This window comes from Nannobrachium achirus, assembly GCF_963921795.1.
Source record: "Nannobrachium achirus genome assembly, chromosome: 24".
Lineage (NCBI taxonomy): Eukaryota > Metazoa > Chordata > Actinopteri > Myctophiformes > Myctophidae > Nannobrachium > Nannobrachium achirus.
This window is the reverse complement of record NC_137831.1, coordinates 17,715,302-17,732,196: the sequence shown is the minus strand read 5'-3', so window position 1 is coordinate 17,732,196 and position 16,895 is coordinate 17,715,302. Positions and strand designations below refer to the sequence as shown.

At 42.8% G+C, this 16,895-nt stretch overlaps 1 protein-coding gene across 1 annotated transcript in view; it reads left to right on the top strand.

The window, feature by feature from the left end:
* Positions 1 to 16,895, top strand: part of sonb (SON DNA and RNA binding protein b) — a gene marked incomplete at its 5' end in the record, with an annotated part of 38,148 nt that overhangs the window by 2,008 nt on the left and 19,245 nt on the right. Inside the window, 7 exons of the mRNA XM_080720376.1 lie at positions 3,861 to 3,895; positions 5,278 to 5,459; positions 6,273 to 6,487; positions 6,838 to 7,012; positions 10,914 to 11,083; positions 11,669 to 11,865; positions 12,800 to 13,139. Coding sequence (XP_080576502.1) covers positions 3,861 to 3,895; positions 5,278 to 5,459; positions 6,273 to 6,487; positions 6,838 to 7,012; positions 10,914 to 11,083; positions 11,669 to 11,865; positions 12,800 to 13,139 — 1,314 coding nt within the window. The remainder of the gene's footprint in view (positions 1 to 3,860; positions 3,896 to 5,277; positions 5,460 to 6,272; positions 6,488 to 6,837; positions 7,013 to 10,913; positions 11,084 to 11,668; positions 11,866 to 12,799; positions 13,140 to 16,895) is intronic.

Sequence of the window (16,895 nt, the reverse complement as noted above, 5' to 3'; positions counted from 1 at the left end):
AGTTATCATAACATATATAATCATAAACATTCTATATTTCTAAGGTTAAAGCTATACTGTGTAAGTTGCTCAACTAGTGGTCAGTAGCGGTATTGCTTTTTTCGGCCGTTTTTTCGGCCGGAGTCGTCGCGGACCACCGCCGCGGACCACCGGAGCGGCGCCGCAAACCACCGCGACCGATAGTAATCCGTGGAGGGGTAGAACGCATGGTAGAACGTAATTTTCTGGCCAGGATTTGTGGATTAAGAGGTTAAAATCCTTCACCATGGTAAACACTGTAGCCAAGCGGAGGCGCTTCCTGGAGACCAGAGCAGATAAGCTGTGATTGGCCGGTAGTGTACCATGTGTGCATGATCGGCGATGTGATTGGGCAACGTATACACAACGCAACGCTGGACTATGCGATGTTTCATAAGTTATCATAACATATATAATCATAAACATTCTATATTTCTAAGGTTAAAGCTATACTGTGTAAGTTGCTCAACTAGTGGTCAGTAGCGGTATTGCTTTTTTCGGCCGTTTTTCGGCCGGAGTCGTCGCGGACCACCGCCGCGGACCACCGGAGCGGCGCCGCAAACCACCGCGACCGATAGTAATCCGTGGAGGGGTAGAACGCATGGTAGAACGTAATTTTCTGGCCAGGATTTGTGGATTAAGAGGTTAAAATCCTTCACCATGGTAAACACTGTAGCCAAGCGGAGGCGCTTCCTGGAGACCAGAGCAGATAAGCTGTGATTGGCCGGTAGTGTACCATGTGTGCATGATCGGCGATGTGATTGGGCAACGTATACACAACGTATACAGATGATGCAGATTACGTCATTTTGGCGCGAAATCCCGCCCCTGTCACTGCTAAGAAGAAAACATATAAAGAGAAGGCTTCAGAAGCTGAAAATAACGGAGTGGGTGTTCTAAAACTTTAGCGATTTAACAGTTAGGACAATTTTAAGATTTGTTTTATAAAAAAAGTTACATGGTACAACTTTAAGTATTCTACTTAATAATTGGGACTAATTAAGAACCATTATCATAGTTATATAGTTATAATAGGCCTACATTTACAGTAGTTTAGGCATTTTGGTTTGATAAGGTTGTGGGCAGAACAATTTGTCCTTGTTTGTTATTTGACTACTTTTACTTTAATTATAATTAAAGACACTTCATAGTGAATTAGTGGTTATAATAAATAGCCTATGTCATGATTGCTAGATCAGATTGTGTTTATAATATAACGCTGGCGTGCCTCCGTCATCTCCACCGAAAACAAGCGATCCCCTCTTGTTCCATTGTCGAAACCGCGTTGCTGTTTTGATTCACACCTGTCCACCATGGTGGTATTGATGCTAAAACTGAGCCGTGTGATCCGGTTTAGAAAAATAATGTGTGTTGACTGTGTTCTGGTGGTGGGTTCCGCCATTGTTTTTGTTCCCCACATAATGCGAATCATTTAGTTTTGTCTCGCTACTCGCACTAAGAGTAACACAAACCAAAAACAATCTAGGGGAATCAGATGCACAGCATGCTTGGTTCCGGCAATGCTACTTTCTTTTTCGCACCCCACCATTGTACAACGAAGTACTGTTTCTCATGGCAATCTCTGAATTAGATTTTTTATATATATTTCATAATTGATCTAATGTGTATCATTTATTCATTTATAGTTGTATTTATTGTTTTTGGGACTGTTTCAGTTACAATCAAATTATAGCCTAGTACTTAACTAGTGTTGGCCAGCTTTACTCTGCTGGCTGTTTGGTATTACATTTATACATGGTTCGCAACCTGTGGGTCGAGACCCCCAGCGGGTTCCAAAAATTATTTTTGGGGTCCCGAGATGATTAACTTAATGTGCAACATTGTTTTCTCACTCAACAGTAAACAAACAAAAAAAGTTTAGCATATAGAGGGTATCTGCACATTTCTAAAGTGGCAATTTGAGGACTTTTTAATGCCTCTAAAATGACAAATTAAATATTGGTCAAATCGTCAAATTAGAGGCAGAAATTGTGAAAATAGCAGATCTACATGCAAACAACGGCTCACAACGTGAGGCGGCTCGAGCATGTAGAGCTGCCATTTTCTTGATAGAACCGTGTTATACAAAATGTAATGCCTCAACTCTTAGTGCTCATAGGGTGGGGGGGTCCCCAGTTAAAATATGATTATTTTGGGGGTCGCGGCCTGCAAAGGTTGAGAAGCACTGGTGTAGAAGAGGATGCAGGAAGAGCAGCCGCAGCAATATTAGCTTGTCTCTCTCTTCAGACACTCACACTCACTCTCACTCTCACTTTCACACACACGCACGCACGCACGCACGCACACACACACACACACACACACACACACACACACACACACACACACACACACACACACACACACACACACACACACACACACACACACACACACACACACACACACACACCGGTGCCCACACCATAACATGCAGTTGCCTCGCCTCTTGTTCATGCTCATCTCCCTCGTGGGACTGTCTCCGTTCCTCGATTTGGACAAATTCTTTATGAGATGCAAGAGCGCAAATATTTTGCATCCCTCAGGCATTGCACAGCATAAAAAATAATTATAACAAGGTCACAAAAACTACGTAGGCTGTGCGACAGGGAAAAAAATAATAAAGAAAGAAAGGTTCACTGAGGGTTTGTGTCCTGTTGACAACCGTGCATGCATGTGAAACCACATTGCTACGGCAGGATTTCCCCCAAACACAGGCCTTTCAGCACGTTTATGAATACTAGACCTTACCCGTTTGAAGATATGTGCTCCCAAATTATATGCAGAGTTTGGGTTATGGGGTGTGCACTGTATAGCCGGTGTGATGTTATCTTGCGCATGCATGTTTGGCCGCGCATTAATGTCAAAAACTGCGGCTGTAGAGTTAAACAGAAGTGTGAAGAAAACAGCTTTACTTTGAGCAAAATGAAAATTTGGCTTCCTCACTGTCTGAATAATGCTAATGGTCAATGCCATGTGAAAGTTGAAATCAGTTGCTGAAGCCAGTGAATAGATGAATGTGGAAATGACAGAACGTGAGAGCGTGACTCTTATATTTAGGATGTCTGATTTTAATCACCAGTGGCAGTGTTTTGGTAGTTTGAGAACTTGTCTCATAATCAGGAAGTAACCAGTTTGAACACCCACCCACCCCCCCACACAGACACGCACCATTTCCGCAGAGTGTTTCCGATTAGTATACCGTCTCTAATGTTGTTTCACTGTAGTGTTATAGCACAAGTTGCATTAAATATCATCGTTGTCGGGCAGAAACCTCGTCTCTCCAAGTTTCAAATTTGTATGTTCTTTCGCAAAGTAAAGCCCTGCTTCATCATACAAGGCCGTCACACAAAAGTAGTGAAAACAGCAGATCTACAAGCACACAACGCCTCGCGGTGCGAGGCGTTGTGTGCTTGTAGATCGACTGTTTTCACTAGTTTAGTTCATTTTTCAAATGATAAATACAAAATGAAAGCTTTTGGACATACAAGATTTCCACCCGACAACGACGATATATATATTACAAAAACGTGTCTCTGTTAACATGTCCCTTAGAAAGGGACACCCATGCTAAAGCCACAGTGGTGTTCTTCTTCCCAAATGTGTTGTATCTGTATATTTATGTATTGTCATGAAATATTAATGTAAGCATTGACCTTGGTGGCACTTAAGACATTTACCATTTCTTATCATAATAAATTCACGGTACTCTTTGAGGCACATTGCAGATTTATCTGTCTGTACGGTGTCATCTTTTGTACCTTCAGAATATATGGTTTTGTAATGAGGCTAGATGTTTCTCAGAGTGACATGTCAGACTTGTGGTTTCCGTTGCTTTACAGCGTGGCCGTGCCAGGGCAAGTGAATGCGGAACAAGGTAAGGAGGCCTTCACTGTGTATCTCTCTCTCTCTCTCTCTCTCTCTCTCTCTCTCTCTCTCTCTCTCTCTCTCTCTCTCTCTCTCTCTCTCTCTCTTAGGGCTGTCACGATTATGACATTTTACATGGCGATAAATTTTCTCAAATAATTGCGATTAACGATTTAATTGTGTTTTTGTCGTTGACAATTACGTTTCTGTTTGGCTTTTAGGCTTTGAAGTTACACATGGTAGATATGACACATAAGCTAAATATACAAAGACATTACTGACATATTTGACAACTTTATACTTAAAAAAGAACATTGATAGTGGAAATAGCCGATCTACAAGCTCACAACGTGTCGCATTGCGAGCTTGTAGATCTGCTATTTCCACTATTTTTTACATGGAAACGATTATGACGATTGTGAAAAATAATCACGATTATGTCAAATAATCACGATTAGACGATTATGTAATAATTGTGACAGCCCTACTCTCTCTCTCTCTCTCTCTCTCTCTCTCTCTCTCCCCTTCATTTTGTCTTTACAGTATTTATAGCTAGCATACAGTGGACAAGAATTGTCAGGAAGGCAGGGGAATCCATGTGGTTCAGGACAAGCACAGTAGGGCTGTCACGATATGACATTTTACATGACGATTAATTGTCACTCAAATAATTGGCGATTAACGATTTAATTGTGTATTTGTCGTTGATAATTGACACATACAAATACATTACTATCCTATTACTATCCTATCCTACAATTAACATATTGACATATTTGACAACTTACTACTTAGAAAATAACATTGATAGTGGAAATAGCCGATCTACAATTTTTCTGACATTTTTTTCTGACATTTTTCAACATTCACGATTATGACGATTATGGCAAATAATTGCGATAATGTCAAATAATCACGATTAGACGATCATGTAATAATTGTGACAGCCGTAAGCACAGAGCACCACCAGTGTTTTGGTGTGCAGTGAGGTTATACTACAGCTGCTGAACAACAATACGTTGTTTCTCAGCTCCCAGTTGAAAAGTGCTTAGAAAGAGTTTGAAGTTTCTAACGCATGCAGGACAGGTCTTCATCAGGTCTGATAAACGGTGAAACAGTTGCGAACTTCCCTTCCTTCTCCAGAAATAGGAAGCATCCCTAAAGAGCAAGAAAGACTTGGCAACACAACAGAAGAGCATGTGCGTCAACAAAAATTAACCCTACAAATCCTCTGTTCAGGGAAATGGTGTGATGTCTTCATTGTCCTGCAGTGGGCTCAGCCATTAAAGTTACACCGTCCAAGTTGACTGAAAAATCTGTTGCTCATCTTCCACGGCATTGAAAAGAAAACTAAAACAAAGTGAAATTAAAAGGCTGTTTTCCCCCATCCAGATCAAGATGACAAGTCCAAGCGACACAAGGGGCACGCCTCGGCAAAGAAGAAGAAAAAGAAGAGGAGGAAAGACGCGGAGAAGAGCTCGTCGGACTCGGACTCCGAGTCAGAGTCGAAACACAAAGAGGGAGGCTCGTCAGCGCGGCACCGAGAGGCCCTGCCTGACATCATCCCGAAACAGGTAATTACAAAAAACATACTAACCACATGGGTTTCAGGATCCACATGGGGACTGCATGGCTCAATGTTAATCTCTGAATTCATGTGACCAGCCTGTAACATCACAGTGATCATGACGTCAGTCTTCTATGACATATGGTATGACTCCCGCTTTGGAAAAGGTTTCAGCCTAGTCGGAGCCCCATTGCTACTTTCAGTGTTCACAAGAAATTTGGTGCTGATCAGTCACACACAAAGACACACGCACGCACGCACGCACACACACTCTCTCTCTCTCTCTCTTACAGATGGCTAGCCTAATGCAGAGCCACACAGAAAATGATGTATAGACCGGAAGACCATGACTTCATAGAGATCGGTGTTACAAGTTACTTAAAGGAGTAGTGCTATTCACCTCCAAAATGCATTGTTTCTATTGATTACTCATGCCATGGATAATATTTTTAGTTTTTTGTCGTATTCCTAAGACAATAATTTGATTACAATAAATGTATCCCCATTGACTCCGGAATGGGACCCAAATGCATTTTGGTCCCCATCCGGAATTAATGGGAGTACTACTTACTATAATCACATTTTTGTTAGAATGTGACACAACAAATCTTATTGAACTCTAGTCTCCATGGTGTGAGTAATCAATAGGGGAAAAAAAGTCACTTTGGGGGTGAACTACCGGTACTTTAACTATGATCCTGAAAACAGGCTGGAAGTCTCTGGTTAGTTAGTGACACTAACAACCTGCCGTTGTGTACAACATAAGCAGTACATTTTTGTGAGAGTAAGTAATGATCATGTTGTCATTGTCCCTGAACAGGACGGCTCCAAGAAGGGAGGAGGAGGAGGGGGAGGCGGTGAGAGAGACGGCCGGGCGAGGCACCGCTCTCGTTCCCGCTCACGGTCCAATTCCCGCTCGGCGAGGAGAGGCCACCGCTCCCGCTCGCGGTCGCGGCGCCGCAGGTCCAGGACTCGCTCCCGCTCCAGGTCGCGGCACCGCAGGCGGTCCCGAACCGCGTCTAGATCCAGGTCCAGGTGCGATAAACCCCCCTGAAAGTAGAGCTGAATTCACGCTAGAGATGTGCCGATGCCATTTCTTCCTTCCTGATCAGTGGTTTTCAACCCCTTTCATATCAAGGTCCATCATTTATTTGGCATTTGAGCCACGGACCACCATTTGATGAAACTTAGCCTCTCAAACCCAAGAATATTTTGTTATCGTTGGATAAGATTTTGTTGTATTGATGTTTGTACCATAGGACATTGATCAAGATAACAATTCTTCTGCATTCTCTAATTGTGTAGACTTCTTGTAAATCAAGTAATGCAGTGGGAGAGAGTTCACAGAGACGACATAAATGTGTGTTATTTAACCTCCCCGGCAGGTCGCGGTCGGCCAGGAGGTCCAGAAGAAGTGGGTCTAGGTCCGCCAGGCGGAGACGGTCTCGATCCAGAAGCCAGTCCACCTCTCGCCGTAGACGCTCTGCATCCAGAGACAGAGAAAGAGACAGAGACAGGGGCTCTGGCTCCAATAAGGACCGGCCTGCCAGCAAATCCACCGTATGTTGCACTCGTTTTCTGCATCCATTTCTTTCTAACTCTAGTTTTCTAACCCATTGTTTACCAAACACGTTTTTATCGGTCCTTTAATTTTTTTGTTTCCTAAATGTAGTTTTTTTACTATTATTATTTCAAAACAACATTACCAAAAAAAGCAATAAGATATCATGATAAAAAAGAATGCAATGATTTTTCTAAGTAATTTCATTAACAACTAAAAGAAAAATTAAAGAAATTCCATAAATTAGAAAACACATGTTTAAGAAGTAGTGAAAATCGCCGATCTACAAGCTCTCAATGCATCACAAAGTGACGCATTGTGAGCTTGTAGATCTGCCATTTTCACTAGTTTGGGTCCCTGGCAAACAAAAGGTTTGGGAACCACTGTTCTAACCCATTCTGCACGGGAAAGTGTCATTTTAGATGAAAAAGAAAAGAAAAAAAAAGGTAAAACATCCGCACACTGGTTTAAAAGCTATGGTGTTGCGCTCTAAGAATAGCTCATCTACATGCTTCAGGCTATTTTCAGCATGTAACCAAGTGTAAAATCTGCCATTACGATGCTATCAAGGCCCGCTAAAACGCTATGAAATCTAGTCGACTAAAATAAAAACTTTTCAAAATATGACTAAAACAAAAATAAATGTTATTCAAAAGACTATGACAAAAACAACATCTGCCGTCAAATTCAACACTGACCAGCACCTGGCCTAAATAATAACTAACCCTAAGCCAAATAATACAGGTACAAGATGTGCACACAATCTCCCCTGTGAATAGAAAAGAATAGCCTATCTACAAGCTGGATCAGGCCAGTGAGCCCAGTTATTTATTTAATACACAATGTTTTACTTGATGTCAACCCCTTCGCTGCTTATTGTGGAGCTCAAAATACCTCTAAAGATTATATTCACTAGTTTACTTCGTCATAAGGGTATAACAATTCACATGAATCACATTTCAGTGTGTAACTCTGGGGCCTTTTCCATTGCCCAAGAAAAACAAACAATAACTAGCAACGAATGGAGCCTAAGAGGAACTGACTCTAGATATGCAGTAGTTCTACGTACTACTTTTGTTTCCTCGGAACTCCAGAGGAAACGACAGCATTTATTTAACCCATTTAATACGGGTACACATTTTGTGTATCATTATTTTATGCTTTAACTATTGAAAAATAGCAGATATACAAGCTCACAGCGCGGCACGAGTGCCGCGCTGCGAGCTTGTAGATCTGCTATTTTTGAAAAATCGTGAAAATTAGAATTTTGACCCGATTCTATTCTAAGTGTCTTTTGAATCCTTCTAAGATTTTTTGAAAAACCTATGTTTCTATGTCAGCATTCTGGCAAGCCATCGTCAAAGAAAAGGTCCTTTTCACTTAGCTGGAGCTCAGTTAGTCTGTTCCTGAGAGACTACTATGTCAGTGGTTCTCAAACCTTTTCATGTGAAGGACCCCCAAAATGATATGTATTTGGCCACGGACCCCCATCTCAAAATATCAAGTTCCAGGGACCACCCAGAAGCAAAATTTGAGTTACAAACGTTCGCTTTGAAAATACATGTATTTATTGTGATAAAAAAAAATACTCGTATCGTGGAGATTTATTTATCGTGATATCGTCCTCCGTCATGCACTGGGATCAATTCACCTTTTATTTGCCGAGCTGCTGATGATCCTGTACCACTTAAACCCTCTATTGGTAAAGGGTACTTATAATATACGTACTTGATACAGTAATTTTTTCACTCTCTATCAAACATCTTTGCCAAAAAATAGCCGATCTACAAGCTTGTAGATCAGCTATTTATTTGGCAAATGTTCCACCCCAGGATAATGGATTTTGATTATCGTGATAATATCGTAAATCGTGATTTCTTTTGTCACAATAATCGTGATATGAAATGTTCATATCGTCCCATCCCTAGTCACACCCAGTTCCCTCTTTCGCTACAGTATCCGCTGCTCGTTACTTTTCCTTCGTGTAATCTCTCAGTGTATTTTGTCCTCTGAACAAATTGACGATGAGAGCTTAGGTCCTCGTTGTTCCTCCTTGGTCCTGTGGTTTCCTCCGTTATGCTGACATTATGCCACCTTCGTAAAGTTGCAATAATTTCAGTACAAAGTGGTAAATAAAGAAGAAGCGCATCACACACGTTTTTGACTGTTGGTCACTGGCACTGCCACACACCACAATGCTTCCTTCCAACCAGGGCTTTGGACTGGGTTGTGGGACAGGGAGCAAAGTGCAGACTCCCAGATAGACATGGAGACGGGTGTAGCGGGTGCAGATTGTTTACTCTTGGGCGGCGGCTATCGATTGCTTTATTAGTCATTATTCTTATCAATTACCTTTTCAATTTGTGTTTTCTTATATCAACAAATTCTTTTCAAAATATTTGACTAAATTACCCTCTCTCTCTCCTCCCACCCCCCGATATGAGGTCTGCCTGACATTTCTTCCAGTTAAGGGGGAATGTTTTTTTGGCCACTTTTGCAAAATTGTTGTGATTTGGAACTTAAATTGAATTGAAGTAACGTCTCACTAATGGCCATTATAATAAGATGGTACAATTTCCGTCTACTCACTCATTGCATTTCACTGGTGGGCTGTGCCGTCTACTCATTGCATTTCACTGGTGGGCTGTGGAATGTCCAGAAACCTGACTAACCAATGACCTAAAATGACCTAATCCATTGGGGATTCCAAGCTAATAGAAATGACAGTCTTTCTCTTCCTGGAATAGGTGCTACGTAGAGGTGATGACATAGCCTGACTAAGCCAGACAATATCACAATGCTTGTGAAAAAAAAAACTCCCCCTTAACTAGAAGATATCTCCCTTGTGTTAGCAATAGCAGATAGTTAACTTTAGTTGCTGTGCTAAGCTAGTGATGACCAGGCGACACCTACTGGACAAATATGGAAGCACGGGTGGAGACTTGAAGAGGATTTTTATGATTTACATTCTCCATATGTCATTGTGTGGACTCGGCTGCATGTTGCTCACAGAGTACTGGTCTAATTCAGGGGTCTTTAACAGGGGTTTGGGATCCCTAGGGGGTCCTCGGAGTTACTACAGGGGGGCCGCCAAATCTGTTTGTGAAAGGATACATTTTTTGACAGAAACCACTTAAACCCTAGCTTCCCTATTCTGAGGAGAACTTTTGGCAAAAATAGCAGATCGGCTGTTTTCGGCAAAGAGGTTTCATGTAGAGGGAAAAAAGCAGACCAAGTACAGAGTGAAAGGTCAGGTTTAAGTGTTGACGGTTCAAGTGGTTAAATGCCCAAAAACGCATCATTACACATTAACACAAGTTCAACATATTAAAGAAAAACATGAATTCACACAACACTGATGATAGTGCTGTTGCTGTCAAACAAGTCTATGGAGCTATCCATGAAATCTATGAAAAAGGTTAATTACAACATTATTGTATACAACAGGGGTCCTCAACAGGGGGTCCGGGACCCCTATGGGGTAATCAGAGTTACTACAGGGGGTCCTTCAAGTCTTTGTGTGATAGAAACTTTTTTTCTCCTTTTTTTATATTAACCACTTGAACCCTAGCGTCCATATTCTGAGAACTTTAGCCAAAAATAGCCGATCTACAGGCTAACAACGCCTCACGCTGCGAGGCGTTGTGAGCTTGTAGATCGGCCATTTTCGGCAAAGAGGTTTGGTGTAGAGGGGAAAAAGAGCAAACTAAGTACTGAGTGAAAGGTCAAGTTTATTAAGTATTGATGGTTCAAGTGGTTACATTTCTGATAACTCAAATTGACATGAATCAAAAATACACTGATGATTTTGCTGTCAAACGATGAAACTATATTGGCCTGAAAAAGGTTGAAGACCCCTGGTCTAATCAGTGTAATAATACTATACGTCTATGTTTACAGGCTGACACGGTCAAGGTCAAAGAGGAGCGCGTGGCCTCCCCAACCTCCGTGGTCAAAGAGGAGCGAACATCTCCACCTCCTGACTCAGACGCCACTGCTGCTGATGAGGGCCTGAAGACGGCGGGAGGATGGAAACCATTCCCACTCCAAGACATCAGCAGCACTGCACGGTAATTTCACCCAGAAGTTATTTACAATGAATGCACAACAAAACCTTCGGTTGTGTTTAATTAAAAAGAAATGCAAGTTTTAGCGTTTGATTTGTAAGAACAGACAACATGGATGGACAGACAGTTATTGATCCCAACGTTATTGACCAGATTTAATATTTATCCTTTATGTATGCAGGGGGACCTTATAATGTATACCTTATTCAAGATTGTTTGAATGTTTTTTCTTTTGCATTCATTTTGCTGTCCTTGCTGTACCTCTTGACCATGATCTGAAAACTAAACGTAAAACCCTATTTATTTATTTATTGTGCTTTTTGTCATTGTCGGGTTTCCAAAACCGTTCGTTTTGTGTTTATCATTTTAAAAACGATTTAAAATAGTGAAAATATCCGATCTACAAGCACACAACACCTCACTGCTCATCTGCTAGTTGTGTGCGACAGTCCTGTATGATAAAGCGGGGCTTTACATTGCGAAAAAACATACAAATTTGAAACTTGGGGGTATGAGGTTTCTGCCCGACAGTGACGTTTTGCTCCTTAAACCTAACCCTTTTGCTCCTTGGTGTCCTGCCCTCACCAGGTCCTCAGAGGAGAAAGGAGCGTCAGCCGGGTCGGCTCAGTCCTCTGAAGCTTCCTCCAGAGGTCCCCTGGCTGCAGTGGCTCTCTCCCAGGCAGGAGAGGGAAGCGCAGAGCCGCCACAGAGCGCTGACCAGCCAAGCAACGGCTCCAAAACAAGGAGAGAAGAGCAAAAAGCCGAGGACACGAAAGGGAGAGCGGGTAATGACGTTATGACACTAGCTGAAGAATGCCCTGTTTAAACACTTTAAAACCTATGTACCGGTACATGGATTAAAAGTTCTCACTATGACTGCCATTTGGATTCCATAGAAGTCAGCATGCCGTATGTTGTAAGCTTGTAGATTATTTTAAGACTAGTTCTGTGCCCGAGGCGTATGCACACTCACAGTATATGAGGGATTAAATGTAGGTCTCAGAAGTAATGTTGGAGAACCCAGACCGGTCTTCCTCCATATATGGGCATTCCCATATGAAGTCCTGTTAGATATGGGCTTAATATTGATGACATCAGGGATCTTCTTACTGTATATAGGCATAAAAGATATTATGTTAGAGTGGTTCCCATGACATCACAACATACAATATCTTTTATGCCCATACATGGAGATCCCTATCTGAACCAGCCACACAGATATGGGCCATGTCTTGGCCATCTGGCCGGTGATATATATCGATGACCTCAGGGATCTTCATATATGGGCATAAAAGGGATTCTGGGGAATACCCATATATGGACTTTTACATAGGTGATGTCACCTGTGATATCACCTGTGAAAATGTGGGTATTGTTTCAGCATGCGGCTGTTACCATGGTGGCAACACTGTTTAGTATCAGTGATGTCAGTATGCTCATCTCCAAATTTGGGCATTGTTTCAGGAAGCAGCTGTTACCATGGAGGATGTCAGCATGCTGATCTCGAAATTTGGGCATTGTTACAGCATGCGGCTGTTACCATGGTGGCGACACTGTTTAGTATCAGTGATGTCAGCATGCAGACAGACAGTCATTCGCTAAATTAATATTTATTAGAGAAAGAGTGTTTGAATTGGTCAAGCTAGCGATAGAATGGTAGTCTAGGTTCTGATCCAAACCTTTGCCGTTATTTGTTGGTTTTTCTACAAACCAAAGCAGGATCAAAGCGGGGAACGAGTTCTGCCGCCTCTCAGTCGCCACCGACCCGCTCTGGCAGCACGACGACCAGCTCCTCTCGTCCCCGCGCCTCAGAAGACCCCCCCACCACCACCACCACCTCCTCCACTGGGAAGGCCAAGTCACCAACAGCCAAGAAACGCACCAGAGCATCCAAGTCTCCGGCGTCGCAGAAGAAGACAGACGGGAAGTCCTCGTCGAAGAAGAAGAAAAAGTCCAAGTCCAGGTCCAGGTCTCCCTCTCGGAGCCGGAAGAAGAAGTCCCGGTCCCGAAGCAGAAGCCCGACGCGGAGGAAGCGGTCTCGGACCAAAAGCAGGTCGAGGTCAGTGTTGATTTTGTCGACTAAAACTATGACGAAAAATGTTTGTCGACTGCGTTTTTTTTCACTGACAAAAACTAAATTAAAACTAAATTAAAACTGAGCTGTGATGACTAAAACTAAGACTAAATATTTCGTCAACAAAATAAAAACTAGACTAAAACGTTAGGGAGGGACTAGTGAAGAGAGGCATGTTATGTTTGGTTGCTCTCAGGTGTTGCGTTCCGAAAATAGCAGATCTATAAGCTCGTTGTGAGCTTGTAGATCGGCTATTTTCAGCACGCAACAAAGTGTAAAATCAGCCATTTCAATGTCATCAAGGCCTGCCAAAATACATTTCAGTTGACTAAATCAACTGTAGATTTAGTCGCCTAAAATCCTATGATATTTAGTCGACTAAATTATGACTAAAACTAAATTACATTTTATTCAAAAGACTATGACTAAAACTAAATCAAAATTTGCTGTCAAAAACAACACTGTAGAAATAAGGAGATCCTGCTTTTACAGTCGTCCCAAAACGTTCTGGATCTGGGCCCACATCTGCAGGGGTGTCGCACCAAATTCTGGGCCCTGGGTACAAGGATTCACTGCGGGCCCCCCATGAATGTATTATTTCATAGGGGGAGGGGGTTTAACCCATTTAGACTGGGAACGCAGTATTACAGGTTCAGGTTCAGGTTCGGTTTATTAGTCAAATGCGTATCCATACAAGTACAGACAAACAATGAAATGCTTGTGCCAAGAGCACTCTCAGCCTTATTGCACACAAAACAATACGACAACAACAGGTCACCCAGGACAACCCAAAAAACAACAAAACAACCATACAGTGTGACAGTGTACAGTTTAAAAACTGCGTATATTGCACATGACTACCTACGTCTCGCTTCCATCTCTTCGTTAAGCAACCTGATTGCTTGAGCATAAAAACTATTACTGAAACGGGTGGTGTGAGATTTGATGCTCTGGTAACGTTTTTTGGAGCGGTGAAAGCGCTCCCAATGAACAGGTATATCCGTGGGTATGTGGCTGGCTGGCTGGCTGGGTGGCTGGCTGGCCCTGTCCGTAGCCTGGGCAATACCTTGAGTGGCCACACACAACACACTAGTTAAAGGAGGGGCGCTGTTTTGTGCAGGCCAGGCACACTCACCACTCACTCACAGGCACAGTTTACACTCACTCACTCACTCACATAGGGTACAGCTGCTCAAATTCACCGCTCCACTTCGAACCGAGGTTTGTTTTTTTGATGGGAGGAGATAGAACAGGGAATGGGCGGGATGACAGCTGTCCTTTAAGATGTTCTCTGTCTTTTTCTTACAGCGTGTGTTATAGATTGTGTGTAGCTGTGGTAATTCTGTGCCAATGATTTTGGCAGCTCTCTTCACAATTCTCTGTAACTGTTTACTGTCTTGAGCAGTCACGTTCCCAAACCACACTGTTATGCATCCTGTCAATACACTTTCTATGGTACAGCGATAGAAATTAACAAGAGCCTTGGTGCTTAGGCCAAATCTCCTGAGGCGCCGCAGAAAGTACAATCGCTGCTGCGCTTTCTTAAGGATACCTTCGCTGTTTTGAGACCATGTGAGTGAGTTTGTTATGTGAACACCCAGGAATTTGAAACTGTCCACTATGTCTACAGGTGAACCATTTATGGTTACGGGACTGTGATTGACTTCAGATTTCCTAAAGTCAACGATGATCTCTTTTGTTTTACTAACATTTAGAGAGAGATTGTTATTCTGGCACCATAGGGTTAGCTCTTCAATTTCCCTCCTATAGGCCCTCTCATCATCGTTGGATATTAGTCCTATAACCGTGGTGTCATCTGCAAATTTGAGAATAGAATTATTGCCACACCTGGCAACACAGTCATAGGTGAACAGACTATACAACAAGGGACTGAGGCAACAGCCCTGGGGCGCTCCAGTCCTGGTCAATATCTTAGATGAATGCTTGTTCCCTATTCGTACAGATTGTGGCCTGCCTGTCAAAAAGTCAAACAGCCAGTTGCAGATACTACTGCCCAGACCAAGACCCCTGAGTTTCAACACAAGCTTAGATGGTACAATCGTGTTAAAGGCAGAGCTATAATCTATGAAGAGTAGTCTGACATAAGAGTTCTTATTCTCCAGATGTTTCAAGGCAATGTGTAGTGCGAGAGAAATAGCATCATCGACTGATCTATTAGCACAGTATGCAAACTGTAATGGATCAGTATTGGCAGGGATAATGTGCGTTATATGTGATATAACCATTTTTTCCAGACACTTCATAAGAACAGAGGTCAAAGCCACAGGGCGATAATCATTAAGACAGGTGACAGGTTTTTTCTTTGCTATGGGTACAATTATGGTTTCCTTGAAACACAACGGTACCACACACAATGACAGGGACATATTGAAAATGTCAGTAAAGACTCCCGAAAGCTGGTCAAAACACAACTTAAGGACACGTGAGGCAATCCCATCAGGACCGGCCGCCTTATGAGTCCCAACGCTTTTAAAAGTTTTACTCACATCTCGTTGTGTCACCTGCAGCTCCACCGCACCGGGTGTACCCCGCACCGGTGTAACTGGGTCCGTGTTGTGAGATTCAAAGCGGGCGAAAAAGTTATTCAATTCGTCCGGTAGAGAGTCCGAGGTGTTAATAACAGCCGGCTTCGGTTTGTAATCCGTAATCGCCTGCAGCCCTCTCCACATACGCCGTGCGTCACAGCCACTATAGTTGTTCTCCAGTTTGTCCCTATATTGTCTCTTAGCGTCTCTGATCGCCCTCCTCAGGTCGTATCTGGATTTTTTGTACCGTTCCTCATCCCCAGATTGAAAGGCGGCTCGGCGCTCCCTCAACTTCAGACGAGTATCCTGGTTCATCCACGGCTTCTCGTTGGGATAGGAGCGAACGGTTCGCGCTGGGATGCAATTATCCACACAGAATTTAACATAGCTGGTGACAGTGTCAGCATAGTTATCCAAACTTGTGGCTGAGTCTTTGAAGATGGACCATTCTGTCGATTCAAAGCAGCCCTGGAGTTTAGATACATTATCTGTGGACCAGCACTGTACAGACCTCACCCTGGGTTGCTCGCTCTTCATTCTCTGCTTGTAGGCAGGTAGTAGTAGCACCGCATGGTGGTCAGATCTCCCAAAGTGGGGCCGTTGGACCGCTTTGTAGGCATCCTTGATGGTGGAATAACAGTGATCCAGCGTCCTTACCTTCCTTGTTGGGCACTTAACGTGCTGGTAGAAGTGCGGCAACACCGATTTCAAGTTGCAGTGGTTAAAGTCCCCCGCCACGATTGAAATGGCTTCCGGGTGCTTATTTTCCTGCTTACAAATGCTTTAACTATTGAAAAATAGCAGATATACAAGATCTCAGCGCAGATATACAAGCTCACACCACGGCACCGAGAGGAATCTATGGAAAAGGTTGTGGCGGTCCCTGCTTCATCTCTCTCTCAACTAAGTGGTCCTTGACCTGAAAACGTTGAAGACCCCTGAGAGAGACTATAAGGACAGATCTAGCAAAACTATTGATGTGATGCTCTGTAACTGGGTTCATTTATGTCCACCAGAGGGAGCTGCAATCCATTTGGTCTCCTGTTTTTAAACTGACTTTTTATTTCTTTTTATTTAGCAGATATACAAGCTCACTGCGAGCTTGCACATTTGCTATTTTTGAAAAATGTTGAATAATTCGGATTATTTTCTTCATACATCTTATCTTCTGGGCATCCCTGGCACAAAACCCTTT